The following is a 23912-nucleotide window of genomic DNA, read 5'->3' as shown; positions in this document are numbered from 1 at the left end:
GTGAATCATGGAGCAAATTTGTGATGTGGCTAATTTTTCTCTCTCCATCCATTAAAAACAAACAAACAGAAGAAAGCTCGACAGATAAATAACTCTGCATTTGTTTTGCTGAAAAGGGGTATAGTTTCACTCTCTTGTTCAAGGGAGGGAGTTTTACTTACATATTTATATCAAACTTATTTGTCACCTTTTTTGTAAACAAAGTGTAACTCAAAAGCATCTCATGACAGTAAACACATTAGATCCAGCATAAGGCAGAGGGTGGGGAATCAAATGGGAACATTTTTTTAAAGGCAGGATTTAAACAACATGCCTGCTTAAGTTCCTTGAGAGCCAGTGTGGTGTCGTGGTTAGACTAGACTAGGACCTGGGAGAGACCTGGGTTCGAATCCTCACCTGGTCGTGAAGCTCCCTGGGTGACCTCAGAAGCCAGTCACTGGGGAAGAAGTTGGGCTATGGATGTGTTCAGTAAATAAATACACATGTACTCTGCCTACTTCTTAAGGTTAGGGTATTGCTTGGTAAGGTAGCAACCCTGGCCTGGGTCACTCAGGTGAAATGATGAACAATGAATTAAATTTGCATGCTGCTCTGTACCTGCAGGTCTCAGGGCGGTTATGGTCACCCTGTTTCTGGAACTGCACCCTTTGAATTTTGGGTTGGGGGCGTGCCACGTGGTTGAAGGCATCTCTTTGCACCTCTCAACTGAAAAACCACACACCCCAAAGTAATGTACGTAGAATAAGAAGATCGGGGTTTGTGTGTGTGCATGTGCACGTGCACCAATCTGTTGGGTCTGGTGGGTGTGTTTGCACACCTGTCATGCCAGCCCTTCCCACACGCCAGCCAAGCACACGTTCTGCTCTAGTGTGTTGGCTACAATGGAATGCTTCGTTCCTGCCTCATTTCAGCAAGGCTGGGTGGGTGGCCCTGCGGGTGCCGAGAAAAAGCCTCCATGGGCAGCTGTGCACCCCGGGGGGCGTGTTGGTGAGTGCCAAGTGCCCTTTAAACTGCTGCGTTTGGTGCAGGTTTATATATATCGGGGGGGGGGGGGGAGCATTCAAGCGTGTGAACCGACTCTCCCCCCCACCGCCGATTCTGAAGTAGTACAGCCCTGACATAAGCGAGCCACCTCAACATCATCTGTCGAGTGTGAAAAGTAGGCCGTTTTTGTGTTTTTCGGGATGGTTTTTTTAAAAAAGTTCCTGCATTTTGTGAATGCGCTTTGCTCAACTGAGAGCTCCTTAGGGACCCAGCTGGTTTGTTTCTGTCGCGTTCAGTGCCTGTTTCGTTTTGCTGATGATTACAGGACAAGGGTTTGGTTTGGGGGAAAACACACCCACCTAATGCATCGTAATTTACCATGCTACCTTGTTTTGGATCAGCACAATGTTCATCCTGTAGTCTGATGCCACAGTCAGCTGCAATATCAGCAGGTCTAGGTGCCTCTGGGGAGCCCCACAAACAGGGTGTGAAAGCAGCCGCCCCCTTTCTTCCTGCGTGGGGAGTGGGACCCAGTGTCTTCCAGTTGCACTGGGGCTACTGACTTCCATCAGCCCCAGTCAGCATAGGCCCGATGGTCAGGCCTGGTGGAAGCTGGAGCTCTGCAGCATCTTGAAGACCACAGGCTTCCCAGCTTGGGGCTGAATAAGCAAAACGGAGCCTCCCATTTTCCCAGGAGGGTGTTATGTGTGAATGCCATGCGCTGGGAAGAAAGTTTTGCTGGCTGCGTTTGCATGGGGCATCTGGGTGGAAAAAGAAGGCTGGAACAGATGGGATAGCTCAGTTGGCAGAGCGTGATGCTCTTAATCTCAGGGATGTGGGTTCAAGCCCCTCGTTGCGCAAAAGATTCTTGCACTACATGGGGTCAGACTAGATGGCCCTCGTGGTTCCTTGTGATTCTATCTTGGGTCTGTCTACTGAGGCGATTCCCTACGAGCCTGAATGTAGAATTGCTTTAAAAATTCCAAGTGGCCCACATAAAAGATCAGGAAATGATGGTTTGGGAGCAATTTAGTACAGAGTTCACGTTCTACTCTTTCCTGCCCTGATTTCACTTTTGTAAGTTGGCACTGACTGTGGCTGGCTGGTTCTGATCACCATGGGCCTCCTTGTTCACCTTTGCCAATCTGCAGGGTGTGTTTATCCTGCTATCAAATTGGGAGCTGATCCCTAGAAATACCTGGCTGTGTGACAGGGCAGGTTATCCCTTCCTTGGTCAGAGGCTACAGACAAGGTGCTCCTCACTGGTTGTAAGCTCAACTCTACAGCAAGGAGCCGCTGCTTACTTGCCTTCCTGCACTAAATGGGCTGAGAGTTCTCTTGCATATTCCATTGCATAATCTCTGTGTGGGTTGCAGAAGATGGGCAGGTGTTTCTGAACCTTGGTTGTTTAACCATAGCAACAGCTGAAAGGGCCTTAACCTAGGGTTACCAGACGTCCCCGGTTCCCAGGGCAGTCCACAGATTTGCAAATCTGTCCCCGGAGCCAGCCTGGTAGTGCAGTTGGCTCTGGCGGGCTCCGGGCTGTTGACTGCCACTGCCGCCGCCACTGCCAAGGGGGAACTGGGGACGTCCGGTGGTACAGATCTCCTTCCCCCTTCCCCCTTTGTTTTCACTGATGGGGGAGGCTTGGGAGTTGTGGGTGGGTGGCCGTTGCCCAGGAGGGGTACAAGGTGCACTGTTTCTCTGTGGGCAAGGTGCATAGCCCTTCTTTCGCACCCTGTGAAACATAAATGAGCAGAGTTGTTTAAAAAACTGGGCAACAGCGCGCCACCTGCCCATGACTCCCGAGCCTCCCCATATCTCCTGCCCCCTTCCCCCTTTGGTTTGACAGATCGGGGGAGGCTCAGGAGTTACGGGCAGGTGGCCATTGCCCAGTTTTTTTTAAAAATGTGCATTTATGTTTCAGAGGGTGCGAAAGAAGGGCTTCGCACCTTTATACAATATGCATGTGTGCTTGGGCCCAGGGTCTTTTGCCTCACCATCCCCACTACAGACTCCCTGTTGCTACTCCGCTTCAAAAAAGAAAAAAGGGGAAAAAAGTGTCCCCGGATTCATTGAAAAAAACCTGGTAACCATACCTTAACCACTATGGTTGAGCTGCTGAAATCAGTCTCATAGAGTTGGAAGGGGTTCCGAGGGTCATCTAGTCCAACCCCCTGCAATGCTTAGGAGAAAACTAGGAGCGAAAGTGGACTCTCTCTTCCTCTGATCAGGAGTCTTTCCACTAGTAGGAGGTTGAAGGAAATTTTTGGTCTAACCCTAGGTGTGTTTTTGCATTTATATCATGCCTTTTTCTCCAAGAAGTTCAGGATGGTTCACATAGTTCTCCCCATGTTATCCTTACAACAGCCCTGTGAGGTAGGTTAGGCTGAGAGATACAGTGACTGCTCCCCCCCAGGTCACCTAGCAAGCTTCGTGGCCAAGAAGGGATTTGAACCCTGGTCTCCCAACCCTCTGATGGCTGCGAAAGGCTTGCAGACCCAGTTCGGATCCTGTAGACAAATGCTTTGAGCATGTGGTTAATCTTAAACTTCTTCTCCTTAACCCGAAATTTGTGGCTCTCTACCCAGACTTCACCTCCACACCATGCATTTAAAAGCATGGCTCCCCTCCCCTCCCCAAAAAAGAACCCTGCAGTTTACCTGCACAGAGCTACAATTCCCAGAACCCTTAAGAAACTACAGTTCTCACAATACTTGGTGGGGAGTCATGTGCTTTAAATTTGTGATGTGGGTGTGTGACCAGAAATTCTGGTTTCCCCCGGGCTCGGGATGGTGGATGAAATAGGGGGAAAAAATAAATCTCAAAACGAAACATGTGGAGATTCCGCAAGTTTGAAGTATACTCATCTCTGGACTTGGCAAGTAGAGATTTTGTGACCTGCCAGGTCAAATCCAGTCTGCTCGTGGCATGATGGTAAACCGTCTGGGGGTTTTGCCTGATCGTCAAATGCTTTGCAGGCTGCTGTTCAGTTTGGTTTGGCTGCAAAGTTTTTTACATTTTGCTCCTTTGCTTCTTTGACTAAACCAGGGGTCAGCAACCTAAGGCCCATGGGCCGGAAGCAGCCCACGGAGGTCGTTTGACTGGCCCACGAGCCGCCCCCAAACCAAGCTGCCTGCTGTGCTAAACCGGTGCAGCACGGTGCGGGAACTCACTTCCGCAGTGCCAGAAATCGCGCCTGCGCAGACGCCAAAAATTGCAGGTGGGCACACTCAGGCACACGCGTGATCTGGCCCATGGAGGGATCTCTGCGGGACCAATCCTGCCCAGGCAAGATAAACCTTGCTGACCCCTGGACTAAGCCCCGCCTCTCACCTGCTTATTTGAAGAATTGAGCTACCAGTCGGACATCTATGTTGTCTGATGAAAGCAGGGGTGTTTGGAGGGGGTCAGATCACATGGTGACAGGAGCAAGTCAGCAGTAAATCACACAGAGCAAGATGGAGTTAACTCTTTGTTAGCAGAAACAGGATTGACACGAGGGTCAGGACTAATGAGTGCAACAACTCATCTCCAAAAGGCAATCCCCCCCCCCCCCGAAGCAGTTGCTGAAAGTCTCTGCCTCCTCACAGCTGCCTAAGTCCCTTCCTCTTCAGGGTTTCCCCCAAGCAATCTGAGATTGCGCTTGCATGACCCTAATTTCTCCTCTGCAGCCCTTTGCATGCCTCTTCTGGTTCTGGGAGACAAGTGGGGAGGGGAGCTTGTTGCATGAATGGGAGACACCAGTACCTCTTCACCATCCAGACTCCTCTCTGCTTTTTGGTCTCCCTCCTCTCCGTCTTCAGCTTCTGCCTCTGATTCTGGACTGCTCTCTGCCACAGACTCCCACCGCTCACTTAGCCCTGTTCCCTCTTCAGCTTCTGACACCTCCTCTTCCTATTCTTTTCCCTCTGACCACTTGTTGTCATCCTACCACCAAATGCCTTGGTACTCAAACAACTTGGAACCCAAACACTGCAAACCCGGAAGTAAGTCTTCCGGTTTGTGAACATTTTTCGGAAGCCGAGCGTGCTCTGTTTTGAGTGTTACACTTCCGATTTGAGTGTTACCCTGAGGCCTGTCTGTTTTTGTATTCATTCTGCGTTTTCGTTACTGTGTAGAACCCAGTTCAGCTACTGATTGATTGATTGATTGTGTGACTGCAGTACATTGTTTATCGCTTTCATTTTATGGATCAGTGGTCTCGTTAGATAGTAAAATTCATGTTAAATTGCTGTTTTGGGGGTTGTTTTCAAAAGTTTGGAACGGATTAATCCATTTTGCATTACTTTCTATGGGAAAGCGCACCTTGATTTTGGAACGCTTTGGTTTTGGAACATTAAGTTTGAGAACCAAGGTACCACTGTATAGGAGGTTTGTGAGTCCCGCCTTTAAGCAGAGGGGTGTGTGATTGGTGAGTTGCAAATTGCACTGTCATGACTAGGGTTTGCGTCCAGGCTTGCTCCACTCTCTAACCTCCCTGCCATTAACCCACATTAACCCACTTCCATGCCACAGCCATTGAGGTTGTGCATCACACCAACCCCTATCCCAACTTCATGCAAATACAGAATTGTGATGCAGCACTGCTCATCCTCCAATGGGGGCTGTGTGACGACAGCCTTCCATTTTTATGCATATAGGAAGATACATGTAATTTTATGTCCTTCGTTACAGGGCCCCTGGAGCACATTACTATAATTAAAAAGCATAAACCATTCAGAAGGATTAAAAACACAACACGCGGTTCAATAAAACCTTTCCCCCTTAAATACTTGTTTGTACAAAAAAAGGAGCTATTATACACTTCAAAGAAGTGTAAGCATTTGCAAATATGAGTTTAAGCTCTAATGAAAGCCACAAATATAAAAATGTTTTGATATGGAAACAGAAATAAAAACCTAAATTAATGTCGCAGCGTAGGAAGAAAAACCTCAAGGTTTGATTTCATCTTGAAATTTGTTATCTGAAAAATTAATAAACAAAGACCATTTTCCCAGGCTATCTGTTCGTCTTCTTAAATGGCTTCCAGAAAAAATAAGCTGGTTTAATCAGCAATATAGTGTACCATGTTTTTCTTAACTGCTCTGTGATTGCAATGGTTTGTCTAGTTCCAGATTCTGTGATCTGTATAATCATTGCAGACAATTTCTATTTTTACATATCCCATAATAATTCCCCATCCCTGGCTGTTGACCGTATGGCCTGGTGCTGATGGAAGTTGGGAGCCCAAGGACACCAGGAGGCCGGCATACATTGGCAACACAGGCATATCGCGGGCACCGGGTTGGGGAACGGTGGCGTGTTCTTGCTGGGCCAGCGATCTGGCGAGCTCCATTCTTGGGTGCCAGGAGGAAAAGCGTTATGGGAGAGATTTGCTTGTGCTCCTCGAATTCTGGAGGAAGCAGCAGCGTGTGGCAAGCTTCCAGATGTGTTGTGGTGCCCTTTCCTGCAAGGTCAGATCCTGCCAGAAAAGTAGTGCCACTGCAATGCGAGCTCCTTGTGTTTGGGTGTTTTTTTTGCAAAAGAGGATCGGCAGCATTTGCATACAATTTGAAACGCAACAGCTGGCAGCCTTTGATGTGTTCAAAGAGTTAGCGGTCAGATCAGATTGAACCCCAAGGGTTGGGCTTTGCTAAATCACACACTCTGTATTTCCTGTAGCCTGAGACCACAGAACTTGATAAGGCTTTTTCTTCTCTGTTTCCTTAAAATATGCTTTTGCTGCAAGGAAAGGAAGCCCCGTAAGAAACCCGGGAGACCTGACCCAGTTGCTGATTTGCTGTCCAGCCAAACTCAAGGTGTTATTATTAGCATATACAGTCCATACCTCGGGTTACAGTCGCTTCAGGTTGTGTTTTTTCGAGTTGCAGACCACTGAAACCCGGAAGTACTGGAATGGGTTACAGTGGTACCTCGGGTTAAGTACTTAATTCGTTCCGGAGGCCTGTTCTTAACCTGAAACTGTTCTTAACCTGAAGCACCACTTTAGCTAATGGGGCCTCCCGCTACCGCGCAATTTCTGTTCTCATCCTGAAGCAAAGTTCTTAACCCGAGGTAATGTTTCTGGGTTAGCGGAGTCTGTAACCTGAAGCGTATGTAACCTGAAGCATCTGTAACCCGAGGTACCACTGTACTTCCAGATTTTGGCGGTCGCGCATGTGCAGAAGCGCTAAATCGCACTTTGCACATGCGCAGAAGGGCCGAATCGCGACCCGTGCGTGCGCAGATGCACCACTGTGGGTTGTGAATGCTGCGGGTTGTGAACATGCATCGCACACGGAACACGTTTGCAACCTGAGCATCCACTGTAAAGCTCTGAACGGTTTACCTGCAAGATCACTTTGCCCCATATATGCCTGCTTGTCTGCTTTGATCTGCAGAGGTGGCCCTGTGCCACTTAATACTTGTTCCGTGTTTGCAAGGCATCGATCTTTTAGTGTGGCAGCAGCTACACTTTGAAACTCCCTGCCTGTTGACATCAGGTGCCTTCGCTGCACTCTCTTTGGTTCCAGCTGAAAACATTTTCGTTTAGGCAAGGCTCTGAATCTCAGCGTTGTGGGTTCGAATCCCATGTTGGGCGAAATATTCCTGGGGGATTGGACTAGATGATTGCCGTGGTTCCTTCCCACTCTACAGTCCTATGATTCTAAGTCTCCCTAGAAATGTAGAATGTTGATGTATGTTTTAATGTTCTCAGTTCATCGCTGATTTTGATTTTTCTCAGTGTTTTAAATACAGTGGTACCTCGGGTTACATACGCTTCAGGTTACAGACTCCTCTAACCCAGAAATAGTGTTTCAGGTTAAGAACTTTGCTTCAGGATAAGAACAGAAATTGTGCTCCGATGGCGCAGCGGCAGCAGGAGGCCCCATTAGCTAAAGTGGTGCTTCAGGTTAAGAACAGTTTCAGGTTAAGAACAGACCCCCCCAGAACGAATTAAGTACTTAACCTGAGGCACCACTGTAGTAGTTTTCAACTGTTTTTCCTGATTTTTTTTTTCTAAACCACATTGAGGGTTTGGTGTGGTTTTTTTAAATTTACAATCAAGTGGTGCACAAACCTTATGAAATAAAACAAATAAAAATAAATTGTAGAGTTGGGAGGGACCATGAGGGTCACGTAGTCTAGCTGCCTGCGATGCAGGAATCTTCCCCCCCCCCCCAAAAAAAGCACACAAAACACCAAATATTATTGCTGTTACCACTACTAAAATAGTACAATCACCAGCCTTTCTGCTCCAAAGTGTCATTATGTCATTTTACCCTTGCAAGCGTCTTCTGAAGGATGTTAGGCTAGGAGAAAATGACCAGTTCAAAGCCACATTCCTGAGTGAGTCAGAATTTGAACTCAGATCTTCCCAGGCCAAGTCTGCCGCTCTGCGGGATGCTGTGTGTGTGTGTGTGTGTGTGTGTGTACACAGAAGAGAGTCTCAGTGGCTTTAGTCATTTCTGTATTTCAACTTTCCCCAAGTTGATGTCCTCCAGAAGTTGAATTTCCTTTCACACCAGCCCCTGGCCAGCATGACTAGTGGTCAGGGTTCAGGGGGTTGTAGTCCAGCAAAATTTGAAGGCCACAGGTTAACCTGGGCCCAAAATAAGCAAAAGCAAGCTCAGTTGGAAGAAAGGGGTGTGTTTTGGTCTTCTAGCAACTTTGTAATGCATAGTCCAATTTGGTTTTGTTTTTGCGTTTTTCCCCATCTCAAAAGAGTCACACAACAGGTTAATTTTAATTATCGCTGGAATACTTGAACGTGCTTTTTTCCCCTTTGATGTGTAATCTTGTGTTGGTGCAAGAAGGCTGAGGATGATTGACAGTAATTTTTAACCCCGCTGTTTCTGTTCATAAACACTCAGAGGGGGCTGAACAAACAACAGCAGGGCAGGTTAGAAATGCGGGGAGAAAATTGTAGCAGAACAATAAAATCCCAGTGTTTCACAACTCGAGGGCAGAGCAGGCTTTAAAAATAGCCGATCATCAAATGTTAAGAGTGTCGCTGGAATTTTTTTTAATGCATAAAAGCTGGTCCCCATGGAAAGAGTACTCAAAATCTTGCTGACACCACTGAAAAGACCCGAGATTTGAACCCGAGACCTTCTGTACGTAAGGCAGGTGGATGTTGTGCCACTGAACCGCGGCCCTTTCTCCAGAGGCCTTAGAGGGGTGGTTGCAAGCATTTGCACGCACACAAATAGTTTACGTGAAGCACGGAAGTGTTGCATGCATGCTGAGTTGTTGCTGTGTCCACTTCTGAGTTTTGCACTTGTAATGATATGGGGAAATCTGAGGGCAGTGAAGATGATCAGACTGAGTGGGCCGTGGGCTGTGCCAGATTTATGTATATAAGCTAAACAAGCTATAGCTTAGGGCCCCACTCTCTTGGGGCCCCCCCAAAAAAATAAAGGGGGGGGGAAACCTGGATGTACATTTCCAAAACATAAGATAAAAAACAAATAAAATAAAACCTACATTCAGCAACAGTGTTTTGTGTTGTGTGGGCTCCTGTGATGTAAGTCATGGGCCCCGCCTGCTAGCCTGTTCCCACAAATATCACTGGTTTGCTCATTTCTATATACAGTCACAAGGGACGCGGGTGGTGTTGTGGGTAAAACCTCAGCACCTAGGACTTGCCAATTGCATGGTCGGCGGTTCGAATCCCCGCAGCGGGGTGAGCTCCCGTTGTTCGGTCCCAGCACCTGCCAACCTAGCAGTTCAAAAGCACCCCCGGGTGCAAGTAGATAAATAGGGACCGCTTAGCAGCGGGAAGGTAAACGGCGTTCCGTGTGCTGCGCTGGCTCGCCAGATGCAGCTTTGTCACGCTGGCCACGTGACCCGGAAGTGTCTGCGGACAGCGCTGGCTCCCGGCCTCTAGAGTGAGATGAGCGCACAACCCTAGAGTCTGGCAAGACTGGCCCGTACGGGCAGGGGTACCTTTACCTTTACCTTTTATATACAGTCACACCTCTTGTTAGGTTTGCTTCACGATATGTTTTTTTCAGGTTGCATCCCGCAGCGACCCGGAAGTACCGGAAAGGGTTACTTTCAGGTTTCACCACTCGCGCATGCGCAGACTCGCAAAATGACGTCACATGCATGCACAGAAGTGGCGAATCGTGACCCACATGTGCGCAGACGCGGGCTGCGTTCCTTTCAGGTTGCGAACGGGGCTCTGGAACGGATCCCATTCGCAACCAGAGGTACCACTATATAGGGTGCCTACAATCTTCATGGACTGGTTGCATGGCAACGTGTGCAAATGGCTTTAGATACCTATTAGGTCCGACGCGGGTGGCGCTGTGGGTTAAACCACAGAGCTTAGGACTTGCCGATCAGAAGGTCGGCGGTTTGAATCCCCGCAACAGGGTGAGCTCCTTTTGTTCAGTCCCAGCTCCTGCAAACCTAGCAGTTTGAAAGCACGTCAAAGTGCAAGCAGATAAACGGGTACCGCTCCGGCGGGAAGGTAAACGGCGTTTCCATGCGCTGCTCTGGTTCGCCAGAAGTGCTTAGTCATGCTGGCCACATGCCCCGGAAGCTGTACGCTGGCTCCCTCGGCCAATAAAGCGAGATGAGCCCCGCAACCCCAGAGTCAGTCACGACTGGACCTAATGGTCAGGGGTCCCTTTACCTTTTTAGGTCCATAAATTACCATATAGCAGGCATGGCCAAACTCGGCCCTCTGGCTGTTTTGGGACTACAATTCCCATCATCCTTGACCACTGGTCCTGTTAGCTAGGGGTGATGGGAGTTGTAGTCCCAAAACAGCTGGAGGGCCAAGTTTGGCCATGCCTGCCATATAGCATATATTCAGCACACAAAAACAGCGACAATTTGTTGTTGACAAAGGACAGCTAGACATATAAAGGGCCCCATTACCTTCAGTAGCTTAGGGCCACATCAAACCTCAGTCCGGCCCTGGCCGTGGGCCTGATCCAGCAGGCTCTTCTTACTTGGCCAAATTCTCTTTCCGCAAAAGATGCTTTGTAGCAGAGTTGGGTCTCCAATTGTAGAGTTTCCTTTGTTATATTTAGAAGAGAAGACTGGGGGACTGGACAAGTTAGAACAGGCACCCCCAAACTCAGCCCTCCAGCAGTTTTGGGACTACAACTCCCATCACCCCTAGCTAACAGGACCAGTGGTCAGGGATGATGGGAATTGTAGTTCCAAAACAGCTGGAGGGCCGAGTTTGGGGATGCCTGGGTTAGAATTTTCCAAAATACCCAAAAGGTTGTCACGCAGAAAATGCGAATTCGGTGCTTATGTATGGTCGGAGGCATCAATGCTTTTGAATACCATTTGCTGGAAGCTACAGGAGGGGAGATTGCCGTTGCTAAAAACATTGTATTTCATCTATGTTTTTTATTTGTGTAAGCCGCCTTGATTCTCCCGTCTGGGACATAAATAAATTTAAGAAGAAGAATACAATAAATTGAAAAACGTGTTCGTCATTGGGCTGTTGGCACCAATCCTGTCTGTGGCTTGTGAGCAGGCCTCTCCAACGGATAAGAGACTCCTTCTGTCCTCATGAGGACTACCACCACGGTTGAGGCTGTGTGTAACCCTCCCCCTTCCACGGAGTGGGGGTCACTGCACAGGATGTCAGTGTGGGAAGCAGTAGCTTGTGGGTCCTAAATTTAAATATTTTCCAAGAATCCCTCTTTGAGTTCACAGGGCATTTTTGATGATAATGGAAGAAGGAGATAAAAGTGAGTCACAGGATAAATAACGGCGGACTTCCAGACAAAGAGAGCTCGGCAGACAAAACTTTGACCGCACCGTAAATGGAGGATTATTCTGTGCAAACTGTAAACAGAGCTTCGCAATTTATAACACAGTCCTTACAAAGGCGCTTTTGTTGGGAAAGGGTTTTTTTTATGGCATAATAGGTAATACAATGGGTTTCCCAACAAAAGAGACATGTTGCCCAGGTCTGGAGTGACAGTTGAGAGCTGTGGCTTTGCGGAATTTGCCATTCTCCCTGGCCTCAACTTCCCCATCTGCGGGATGGGCGTAATAATGCTGGCCTACCTTACAGGGCTGCCGCAAATTCGGAGATATTGAGTATGGTAGGAGAGGCTGTTGCCTGGTGGTGGAAAGGATGTTTTGCAGGCATAGGGTCTCTGGGTCACACGCAGCATCACTGGGGAAAGACTGATATCTGATACCCTGGCGATAGGGCTGCCAGTCAGTGGAGGGGATGAATGGCCGAATGGTCTTCCTACGAGATGTCTGAGAGACATTTGCTACGAAGGAACGATCATGTGACCTTGATCTTGGAACCTTTGCACAGATCTGATTCGCACATGCTGTTGTCTGGTTACCTGGAGTCAGAGCTGGTGTAGGTTTCCTTTTGGTCAGCCTTGTGGGCGAGGTGGGAATGTTGACCCCAGAGGCAGGGGAACGAAGGGCGGCAGGGAGAGGCAAGCTGTTAGGAGCCCACCACTGTCCAAAACAGGGGTCTGCAAACTTTTTCAGCAGGGGGCTGGTCCACTGTCCCTCAGCTCTTGTGAGGGGCCTGACTATTTTTTTTTGGGGGGGAGAACAAATTCCCATGCCCCCACAAGTAACCCAGAGGTGCATTTTAAATAAAAGGACACATTCTACTCGTGTAAAAACACGCTGATTCCCGGACCATCTGTGGGCTGGATTTAGAAGGCGATTGGATCTGGCCCCTGGGCCTTAGTTTGCCTACCCATTGTCCATAACTTCAATCTCTTGGGGAACGATTTTCCAGTTCTGGCTGTGGACTCCACTCACCCAGAATGAGCAATGTATCCTCTTGAGGGAGGAGGGTTGAGTATAGAAGGGCATCCTTTTCCAGCTGAGCCTTCCTGGATCAGCAGTGTCTATCTGAGTTCTAGTACCTACGGGACCGTCTCTCCTGGTATGCCCCACGGAGGACCTTAAGGTCCACAACACTTTGGAGGTCCCAAGTCGCAAAGTGGTTAGATTGGTCTCAACTAGGGCCAGGGCCTTTTCAGTACTGGCCCCGACTTGGTGGAACGCTCTGTCACAAGAGACTAGGGCCCTGCGGGACTTGACATCTTTCCGCAGGGCCTGCAAGACAGAGCTGTTCCGCCTGGCCTTTGGTTTGGTCTCAGTCTGACCCTTATTTTCCCCTCCCCTTATGGTTTTGGTCTATGGTCTACTATTAAAATGAGGCTTCATTTTAAATTGTATTTTAACCCGTATTTTAAATTGTTTCTTTTCCCCTCCCCTATCATGTTTTTGTTGTGATTTGACTGGTGTTAGCCGCCCTGAGCCCGGCTCTTGCCGGCGAGGGCAGGGTATAAATAAAAATTCATCATCATCATCATCATAATCATCATCATTATTATTATTATTATTATTACAGCATTTTTCACTTCTGCTCTGGTTCCGACTTCAGGCCTGGTCTTAGTTGCTCATTCCAAGCTCACGACTCTCTCCAAACATCACCTCATCTCCAAACATGACCCTGTTCCTGACACCCTTTTATATCTGGGTGCAGAATTCTAGGATCACAGCTCTAGGCAAATAACGGTTATGCTCCCAGCCGGCTTCCACTCTTGTTTCGTTTTAGATAACTATTTCCTGAAAAGAAGCCCTGGGTGACTGTCCTCACTCGCTCAAATTCTTCAGCTGGTGGCCAGTGGCATCACGTTGGAAAAATCCAGCTGTGTTTGGGTAATTATTAGGATTAAACAGGGCGAAGACTTCTGCAAAATGTCAAGCGAGCTTCTGCCGTAACCCTGCTCCGCCAGGCCTACGCAGGCAAATCAGAATACATCTTTCCACAATGCTTAATTGATGTGTAACTTTTCTGTATGGTTTTATGCAGTGCTGTTTTTTCCAGAAAAAAAGAGGTGCCGGAACTCACCATGAAATTCTCCCTTGTCCTCTTAGAATGGCAACGGCGCTTGCCTGAGAGTTGACAGAGCTGAGTTCTGGCTGGGGAAAAAATAAAGCCATGGTTTTCTGCAGATTGTATAAAATGATATGTGTCCTGGAGAAGGTGGAAAGCTGGAAGATTTGGGACACACAGAAGAAAGTCCCTCTGAGCAGTGCAGTGTTAAACTGTGGAACTCGCTGCCCCATGGCCGCCAACCTGGGCGGCTTTAAAAAAGGATTAGGCCATGGCTACAGTCACAGGCAGCGATGCTTCTGAATGGCAGATGTAGGAACCATAGGAGGAGAGAGGGCTCTTGTGTTCGAATCCTGCTGGGAGGCTTCCAAAGAGGCATCTGGTTGGCCACTGTGAGAACAAGGATGTGGGACCCGATAGCCCCCTTCTGTTCAGGACCCCCTTGTCCGTGGAAGTGGAAGGAACCCCGGGATACTCTGGAACACAGTTAGAAACCTTCTTGAGTCTAAGGCCTTTCCCTCCCACTCTTCTGCTCCTTCTCTGCCCCCCAGCCAGGAATTTTTCCTGGTGAGTAATGTGAACTTCTGCAGCATGTTTTGACGGGTCAGCCGCGCAGCTCCCGGCGAATTCCTCCTCCTCCAAGCTCCTAAAAAACATTTTCTCATGATACCCTTGTTTCCTAATCCCTTTGGCATCGCGGTTAGGGACTGCGCCAGGTGTTGTTTTTTAAATTTCGGGAAGGCAGCGAGACGGGGCTTAAATTGGATCAAACCTCCGTCGGGAGGGATTCTGAGCGGGACGGGATGATGGAGTCCCAGAGTTTTCTGCTTCGTGATGAGCTGTTTATAAATAAGCGCTGACGTTTGGGTCATCTGTCAGGATGATGGCACAGTTCCTGCAGGGGCTGACATTACCTCCCTGGCACGTCTGACAGGCCAGGCCTGTGAAATGTCGCTCGCCTAGGGTGAACCGGGAATGGCCTCCAAGTGAGCATAGAGAAGTTTTCTTAGGGTAAACGAACCATGGGGTGTCTCTCTTTCCGTAAGCAACTTAAACTGCCATTCATGGGTGGACGGACTCCTAAGATCTTTGGAGGCAAAATCACCAGTTTGGTGGCACCTTTTAAAAGTCAGGTTTTTTTGTGGCATATCCTTTTGAACATGTATAGCAGAGTTGTATAAAGTTTGGGGTCTACCTCTGGCCATTATTGTCTCTTCCAGCGGGCCAGAGGCAGCTCCTTAAGGTCTTTCTGGGCGTGGGAGAGGAGAGAGATTCCTTTCCTTAGCTACCTGATGTTTTTAGCTAGAGGTGCTGAGAACTGAACCTGCGGTTTTCTGCATCCAACATCGTAATACATCGTCAGCTAAACATCGCAATATACCAATATATCCCGATGTCTGAAATAAGGATGGAGCTATTCTGGGATAAAACAAAGTGTTTCTAGTTTTCAACACCAATCTAGGTTATTTCTTCCTTCCATGCTTTACTGAGACCTAGCCAGATACCTAATTATGAGCCAGTGTTGTATAGTTCAGGAGTTGGCAGGACTTGAGCCTTGTGGGCTCAAACGAAGTTTTCTTTTGTCCACTGATGGGATTTAGAAGCTAAATGGTGGCTCGGGAGGTGGAGCCAGTCACCTGCTGCCTTGCATGAGCAAAGACTGGGGTAAACGGCATATAAAAGGTAAAGGACCCCTGACAGTTAAGTCCAGTCGCAGACTCTGGGTTTGCGGTGTTCATCTCGCTTTATTGGCCGAGGGAGCCGGCATACAGCTTCCGGGTCACGTGGCCAGCATGACTAAGCCGCTTCTGGCGAACCAGAGCAGCGCACAGAAACGCCATTTGCCTTCCCGCTGGAGCGGTACCTATTTATCTACTTGCACTTTGACGTGCTTTCGAACTGCTAGGTTGGCAGGAGCAGGGACCGAGCAACGGGGGCTCACCCCGTCACAGGGATTCAAACTGCCGACCTTCTGATCGGCAAGCCCTAGGCTCTGTGGTTTAGACCATAGCGCCACCCGCGTCCCATATGCATATGCAGGTGTACAAATCTACACCTGAGTTGCTTTGGGTGGCTGCTTCCGTCAGCCTTATTGGGGAACCAAATTGGGCCAATCATGCTCTCGCGACCCAAGCTTACTCACATGGTCGTTGTGAAGATAAAGGAGGTGAGGGAGCCCCTTTCTAGCTCCTTGGAGGAGTGATGGGGCACACATGTGAGGAATAAGCATTGTTTTCTTGTTTGGGTAACACCGCCAATGTGCAATAGGTAAAGGTAAAGGTAAAGGTACCCCTGCCCGTACGGGCCAGTCTTGACAGACTCTGGGGTTGTGCGCCCATCTCACTTAAGAGGCCAGGGGCCAGCGCTGTCCGGAGACACTTCCGGGTCACGTGGCCAGCGTGACATCGCTGCTCTGGCGAGCCAGAGCCGCACACGGAAACACCGTTTACCTTCCCGCTGGTAAGCGGTCCCTATTTATCTACTTGCACCCGGAGGTGCTTTCGAACTGCTAGGTTGGCAGGCGCTGGGACCGAGCAGCGGGAGCGCACCCCGCCGCAGGGATTCGAACCGCCGACCTTTCGATCGGCAAGTCCTAGGCGCTGAGGCTTTAACCCACAGCGCCACCTGCATCCCTAATGTGCAATAGGCTATCTCAATATACAAGGAGACAAGTCTCTGCCCCAAGGATCCTTCAGTCTAAAAATAGACCCCCGAAAAGGGAAAGGAAGTGATTGCAAGGTTAAACCAGGGAAGGATAATGCACGTTCCTAAATAATAAGAGAGCAAATGATGAGGTTAAATTGTCCCCTTCTTCCTTGGCAGGGAGATGGTGGAGAGTCTCAGGTTTCACTGATTCCTTGGGTGGATGTGACCCATTTCTTGCAGATGCCTGGGATGTGTCAGGGCAGCTCTCTGACAGCCTCATGTAAACCCGACAGCCTGCTTCCTGCCCTGCCTGTTTCCTATCGTAACTGTTCCAGCCGGCTTTGAGGAGGCCAGACCCAAACAGCCAAGAGGAGTGAAGCCGAAGGAATGTGCAGAGCGGCGGGGAGTGGAGTTTCGTTAGTTGCTGGCTCAAAAACTCCAACTTGTGCCGCTGTTTGCATAGGCCTCTTGCTGCAGCAACCCTTCCTTCTAATAGCGAACTCAGGGAGCGGGTGCAGACAGCAGTGGTCGAAATTTTCTGACATCTCTCTCCACCATCTGGAGGTGCATGCCTGGCGATCCTTGAATCTGGACTGTTTTCACACACTAGTACCCTGCCCTATAGAATTCTATCAGTTATATTTTATCTGCAAAATCAGAACGAATTTCAGGAAACAAAATGCCTTTTCTGTGCAGCCTGGGCAAGAGAAGTTGACAGTGTTATACCACAGTACCTTGGAAGTAGAACGCCTTGCGAGTTGAATGTTTTGGCTCCTGAACGCTGCAAACCCGGAAGTGAGTGTTCCGGTATGCAAATGTTCTTTGGAACCCAAACATCCTACATGGGTTCCTATTGGTTGCAGGAGCTTCCTGCAGCCAATCGGAAGCTGCGCCTTGGTTTCTGAACGTCTTGGAAGTCGGACTTACCGTATTTTTCGCCCCATAGGACGCACCTAGTTTTTTTGGGGGGGGGAATAAATTTTAAAAAATTATTTCCCCCCCAGGCACGGGGCTGGCGCGGGGGAAGCCCCCAGAACAGCCTGCTAGCCGCAAGCCTAGGGAGCCGCGCCGGTCTCCCCAGGCTTGCGGAGAGCTGCGCGAAGCCCCAGGCTTCAGAATACAGGCAGCTCTGTGCAACCTTTGGGAGCCCAGCGCAAAGTCGCGCTGGTCTCCCAAGGGTTGCGCAGAGCTTCCTGAAGCCTGGAGAGCGAGAGGGGTCGGTGTGCACTGACCCCTCTCGCTCTCCAGGCTTCAGCGAAAGCCTGCATTCGCCCCATAGTACGCACACACATTTCCCCTTCATTTTTGGAGGGGGAAAAGTGCGTCCTGTAGGGCGAAAAATACGGTACAGTGGTGCCTCGCAAGACGAAAAGAATCCGTTCCGCGAGTCTCTTCGTCTAGCGGTTTTTTCGTCTTGCGAAGCATCCCTATTAGCGGATTAGCGCTATTAGCGGCTAAGCGGCTATTAGCAGCTTGGAAAAAGGAAAAGACTCGCAAGACGTTTTTGTCTTGCGAAGCAAGCCCATAGGGAAATTCGTCTTGCGAAGTGCCTCGAAAAACAGAAAACCTTTTCGTCTAGCGGGTTTTTCGTCTTGCGGGGCACCACTGTACTTCCAGAATGTATTCCATTTGACTTCCGAGGTACGACTGTAGTGAATGGTTGCTCTTATCTTCACTTTCCCCATCCCAGTGCCTACTCACAGTTGTGAAGAATGTTCTTACGTTATGAATGGTCCGTGTCACCATTAAGAAAAAGAGATCGGAATAGGCCCATATACACGTGGACTGTCTGTGGATCAGACAGATCTACAGATCAGACTGTCTGTGGATTCATTTTGTAAGTTCCCAGAGTTCTTCACTTAGCTCAATAATTAGTCAGGTCTTTAAATCAATCACAGTCAGTCCATCATTTGAAAAATAAGACTTTAGAGTCGTTTTGCCCCCAAAATGGCAGCTGGATGTTCCATTTTGGTGACTGCAACCCTTGTTTACGGAGCCATTTGACCCCTAGCTTATATACCTGAGTTTCTAACCCTGCTTGGGAATTAACCTGTGTGGTTTGGCGAGGGATGTTTTCCTGGCGTCACAGAATTGTAGAGTTGGCGGAGGAACCAGAAGGGCCATGCAGGAATCTTTCGCCCAAAGTGGAGCTCAAGCCCACAGCTCTTGAGGCCAAGAGTCTCGCGTTGCACCGACGGAGGACCTGCCTGGTGTCGTTTTTGCAAAGGAGCTGAAGGACGTAGCCTCCTCTGAGCAAGCGCGGAGGGAGTGACAGGTGCGTAAGTGTGCAGAGTTCAGGAGAGGGCGAGGCCGCTTTGAGCCGCAGAGGAGGGAGATTGCAGGCAGGAGGGTGTGTGTGCATGGGGGGGGGTGGATCCCTGGGTGTGGATCCCAGGAGCCTCGCGGAGGAAGAAGGTGCATCATCAGCCGAGAGGGAAAGGAGAGAGGGCAGAGGATCCGAAGGAACTTGGAAGCGGAGAGCCATGAACCGGGGAAAAAGTGCTCGTGCCAGGAAGGCGTTTGAGGAGATCGGAGCAGAAGGCAAGGTCCGTCTGAGCTTCGCAGGCCTGTCTGGGCAGGGGATGGGACGCCGGGGCTTAAATGGCTAACCTAGAGTGTGTGGTTCAGTAATGTCTGGGGTGAAAGTTTTACCCAGCATGGATACATGGCCAGAAGCAAAGAGGGATCGGTTTGAGGGAGAGCGTTCATTAATTCCCATACCCTCTCCTCGCTTTGGAGGGGCTGCGCTGAGGAATAATAAATCACGCGATATTGGTCAGGGGGTTTCCGGGGTGCTTTGATCGTTTGCTGTGATCCAGTCTGACTCTGCACCTGCGTGTTGTTCTGCAATCTGGATTCCTTTACGTAGGCCTGTTCAGAGTTGATCCCTGTTGTTCTCTTGAAATCAGTACAGATCGTTAGAGGGAAACATAGTTTTGGAGCCAGGAGGCAAATTGCAGTCAGGCGATCGGTTTAAAGCTGTAGTTTCAAGGTTTAGTTAGGTGGTAGGTTCACACTACCCAAAGTGGCTTAATGGATTAGGAAGGTTTGTTGTTGTGAACTGTCCTGAGATCTACAAATGAAGGGCACTCTACAAATTTGAATATTATTATTAAGAATTAAAATAATTATAATAATAAATTACTAATTAATAATAAATAGGTCCTCAGTCAGTTGGGCAGAGCTCAGTTGGTAGAGCGTGATATAATTGATCTTAGGGTTGTGAGTTCAAGCCCCATGTTGGGCGAAATAGATTCCTGCGTTGCAGAGGGTTGGCCTAGACGGATCCCTTCCAACTCTACAATTCTATGACTTAAAAAAAAATGCAAGAATCTAGTGCTCACATAAACGAACTCTCCAGGAGCTGTCTTAGATGATATGTTCCTTTAGCGGGGGGGGGGGGGGGGTTGTGCCTTTTTCAAAATGTTGTGGCGAGTTTCCTTCTCCCCCTTATTTCCTCCTGAGCGTCTCGTTTTATCATCCATTCGCATGTCTGTTCAGGTTTATTTCACTGGGTTCTGCTGTTTCTCTTTTCTGCAAATCTGGGCTGATTAACCAGAGCTGCCTGCCGTCTGATCAAAGAGACCTGCGACTTCTAACTGCAGTTCTCAATTATTTTAATCAATCAAAACTCGTGTGGCCTACAAGTTTTCTTTAATTTGGAGATAGCCTTGGGACCTGTGAGCACAACTGACTATCCTCTGGTTTGAGGACTGCAGTATTCTGAACTGTGTATTTTCTCTGCATCAGTGTTAGTACCTTGGTTCAGGGGTTCAGGGGCCTGGGTTTGGGGAGAGGAGGGACATGGGTTCGAATGTGGACGCAGCTGCTTTATCTGGGTGGCTTTTACCTTTCAGCCCTACTTCCCTGAAGGGAAAGAATAGGGCTGGGGTAGGCAACCTAAGGCCCATGGGCCACAAGCGCCCCACAGGGGTCGTTTAACTGGCCCACGAGCTGCCCGCTCGGTGAGTCCCCACACACTGTGTGGTGTGGGGACTTGCTTTTACAGTGCCAGAAATCACGTCTGTGCATGCTCAGACACCAAAAATCACGTCTGTGCAGATGCAGACGTTGAAAACTGTGTCTGCGCAGATGCAGGCGCCGAAAATCGTGGCCACGCACACGCAATCCGACCCAAGGAGGGCTCTCCGCTGGAGTGAACCAGCCCAGGCGAGGTAAACCTTGCCGACCCCTGGAATAGGGTGACCCCCCACCCTATACCACCCCCCAGATTTTTTGTGAGGGCAGGCTAAATATGGGGAAGATGAAGTTAAAAGCTTAAACTGGATTTTTAGCTTACATGGATTTGAACCCTGCGACTTTGCACAGCAGACCAAACAATCACGCAAATACCTTCGCCCCACTTCGTACATCTCTTTTTCCTTCTGCCAGCCATGAGGAGGGGCAGTTTGCTACAAAGGGAGGGGGTCGCTCTGGGCCTTCGACATCTTTATCCTTGGCTCTCTTCTCTTGGAGATTTCCCCCCTGGCCTTGCCCCACCCCCTTTCACGCAATTCCCCTCACAGTTCATGAGGCCTAGCAACTTGCTTTCTTATACAGTGGTACCTCGCAAGACGAATGCCTCACAAGACGAAAAACGCGCAAGACGAAAGGGTTTTTCGTTTTTTGAGTTGCTTCACAAGACGATTTTCCCTATGGGCTTGCTTCGCAAGACGAAAACGTCTTGCGAGTTTGTTTCCTTTTTCTTACCACCGTTAATACCCGGGGAATCTGCGCTCCGCAAGACGAAAAAATCGCAAGACGAAACAACTCGCAGAACGAATTAATTTCGTCTTGCGAGGCACCACTGTAACACAATCGCTTGGGACTCTGGATGTTGCACACTCCTGCTGTTTGATGGCAACATTCTGGAAGCACAGTTCCTGTTAGACCGTAAAATAAATTAAACGCTGTGGAGTGAAGAGCTGCGGAACCAGATCTGCCTTGCAAATCTGACGGGTGGTTCTCAGGGTTTGAAGGAGACTTGCGAGCGAGAGGCAAAATATTTTTTTTCTGCCAGTTGGTGGTGAATGACAGTTGCATATTTGTGTGTGTGTGTTGTGTGTGTGTGTGGTCTCCCTTGGGATGTGGTGGGCTCTCCTTCCTTGGGAGGTTTTGAAGCAGAGATTGGATGGCCTTCTGTCATGGATGCTTCAGTCCAGTATACCTGAAGGAGCATCTCCACCCCCATTGTTCTGCCTGGACACTGAAGTCCAGCTCCGAGGGCCTTCTGGCGGATCCCTCCCTGCGAGGAGTGAGGCTACAGGGAACCAGGCAGAGGGCCTTCTTGGTGGTGGCACCCGCCCTGTGGAAAGCCCTCCCATCAGATGTCAAGGAAATAAACAACTACCAGACTTTTAGACATCTGAAGGCAGCCCTGTTTAGGGAAGCTTTTAATGTTTGACGGACTATTGTATTTTAATATTTTGTTGGAAGCTGCCCGAGTGGTTGTGGAAACCCAGCCAGATGGGTAAGGTACAAATAAATTATTACAGTGGTGCCTCGCAAGACGAAAAGAATCTGTTCCGCGATTCTCTTCGTCTAGCGTTTTCTTCGTCTAGCGAAGCAAGCCCATTGACAGCTTAGCAGATTAGCGCTATTAGCGGTCTAGCGGCTTTTAGCGATCAGCTGTTAAGCGGCTTATCAGCGGAACAGCTGATTAGTGGCTTAGGAAAGGGGGGGGGGCAGAAAAAACCACGGGAACTCGCAAGATTTTTTCATCTTGCGAAGCAAGCCCATAGAGAAATTTGTTTAGCGAAGCGCCTCCAAAACGGAAAACCCTTTCGTCTAGCGGGTTTTCCGTCTTGCGAGGTGTTCGTCTTGCGGGGCACCACTGTATTATTATTACTATTACTACTATTACTATTATATGAGATTCCTGCATGGCAGGGGGTTGGATGGATGACCCTCAGGGTCCCTTGTGGTCTTGTGGTGTGAATGCCGCCTAGTGGTGAGGAACCTCTGACCTGTGGGCTGAATGTGGCCCTCCAGGACCCTCTGCCTGGCCCTCTCCAGGCCACACCTGCTTCTTGGCCACACCCTCCTCACATATTTTTGCCATGCTGGACTGTGTCCTCAAACTTCTGATACTGCCTCTTCCTCACCTGGGTGGAGGTCAGAGGGGGAGGTTTGTGTGTGCGTGTGTGTACAAATGAGTCAACTGTACAAAGGTAAAATTTGCATTCATGGCTCCGTTCCCTCCTGCTGCTGTCATGTGCTTCCTGGAAGGAAATGTGTCCCTGAGACTGAAAAGGGTTCCTCATCCATGCGAATTTAAGGCCGATCTCCCTTCCCTTCCCTTCGCATCATCTCAAGACACACCGGTCATTCAATTTAGTCAGTCCACACATTCATTTAAGACAGGGGTGCCCAAACTTTTTTCAAAGAGGGCCAGATTTGATGAATTGAACATGTGTGAGGGCCGACCAAAGTTGTTGAGTTTTTTTTTTGGATTGAAATTGCTGAGCTTTTTTTAGTATTTTACGCAAGGACATATATTGCCACGGGGGCCGGATTAAATCGACCAGCAGGCCGGATTAGGCCCCCGAAACAGACTTTGGACATGCCTGATTTAAGAAATGCAGCGATTTCTGTGGATGTGTGAATCGGGCCCGGAGTGTGTTGGGTCAGGGGAAAGGCAGGAACTAAGATGAGCATTGTGTATTTCTCCAGAAAGAAAGAAAGAAAAAGATAGAGCAGGTTTTATTTACCACCATTTTTTTCAAGGCCCTCTTATGGCTGCTGTCAAATGTGGCTTGACCCTATTTCCCACAAGTGAGACCCGCAACAAAATGTTGCAGCATGGGGTATTTCTTTGCAAGGTGCCAGCCAGCCGTGCTCTTTCAGCAAGACTCCATTTCATTTGTGCGCTCCCATTTTCAGCACCGCCTCCCAACAGTTTTGGGTGTTCACTGAGCTTGAGCAATCCTTATCGGACTGTTTTTTGTTGTTGTTTTTTTGGAGGGAGGGTTCCTCGTTACATTTCCCTCCCCGTCACAAGATTTTTTGCCTTTTTTGGGAACCCTCAGTGTTCCCTATCAGCCCTCAGCCAACCATGTGATGCTAGGAGAGTTAAGAACTAAATATGTTTTTAAAATTGCCCATGATTTTCTTGTTTTATACATTTGGGGTGCTAACATTTCCCCCTTGTAGCTATATATGGAGAGACAGATTGTGTGCATATGCATTTTTTGAATGTTGTGAAATCTTCTACTTGCACAGCAGGTATGTTGAGGTGTTGCTAAATCCTCTCTGAAGTTCATGTTTGCTTTTAATAAATAAATAAAAATCCAGATTTTATTTTGATTGTTCACAGTTCTGAAAAGAAAGTATCCTGGTTATTTTTCCTCTTGGTTTCAGATTTCCAAATCTTAAAGACCTCAAGCGTTTATGACGTCTTCCTTGAGTTTCTGGTTTCTGTTTATTAATGTGGAATTATTTT

The 23912-nt window shown here is 48.8% G+C and overlaps 1 protein-coding gene across 21 annotated transcripts in view; it reads left to right on the top strand.

Moving 5' to 3' along the window:
* Nucleotides 1-23912, top strand: part of MPRIP (myosin phosphatase Rho interacting protein) — a 154807-nt gene that overhangs the window by 2830 nt on the left and 128065 nt on the right. For 2 of the 21 annotated variants that reach the window (XM_083711211.1, XM_083711220.1), the window contains exon 1: nt 18816-19017. The exons of 14 other annotated variants lie outside the window; for them this stretch is intronic. In XM_083711211.1, coding sequence (XP_083567337.1) covers nt 18832-19017 — 186 coding nt within the window. In that variant the 5' untranslated portion in view covers nt 18816-18831. Of the gene's footprint in view, nt 1-18815; nt 19018-23912 lie in introns of those variants that run through there. 5 more of the 21 variants (XM_083711226.1, XM_083711212.1, XM_083711215.1 and 2 more) reach the window with 3 other exon arrangements.

Source organism: Podarcis gaigeae (assembly GCF_964106915.1).
Source record: "Podarcis gaigeae genome assembly, chromosome: 14".
In the NCBI taxonomy this organism is placed as follows: domain Eukaryota; kingdom Metazoa; phylum Chordata; class Lepidosauria; order Squamata; family Lacertidae; genus Podarcis; species Podarcis gaigeae.
The sequence above is the reverse complement of the archived record's forward strand: the minus strand, read 5'-3'. Positions and strand labels throughout refer to the sequence as shown.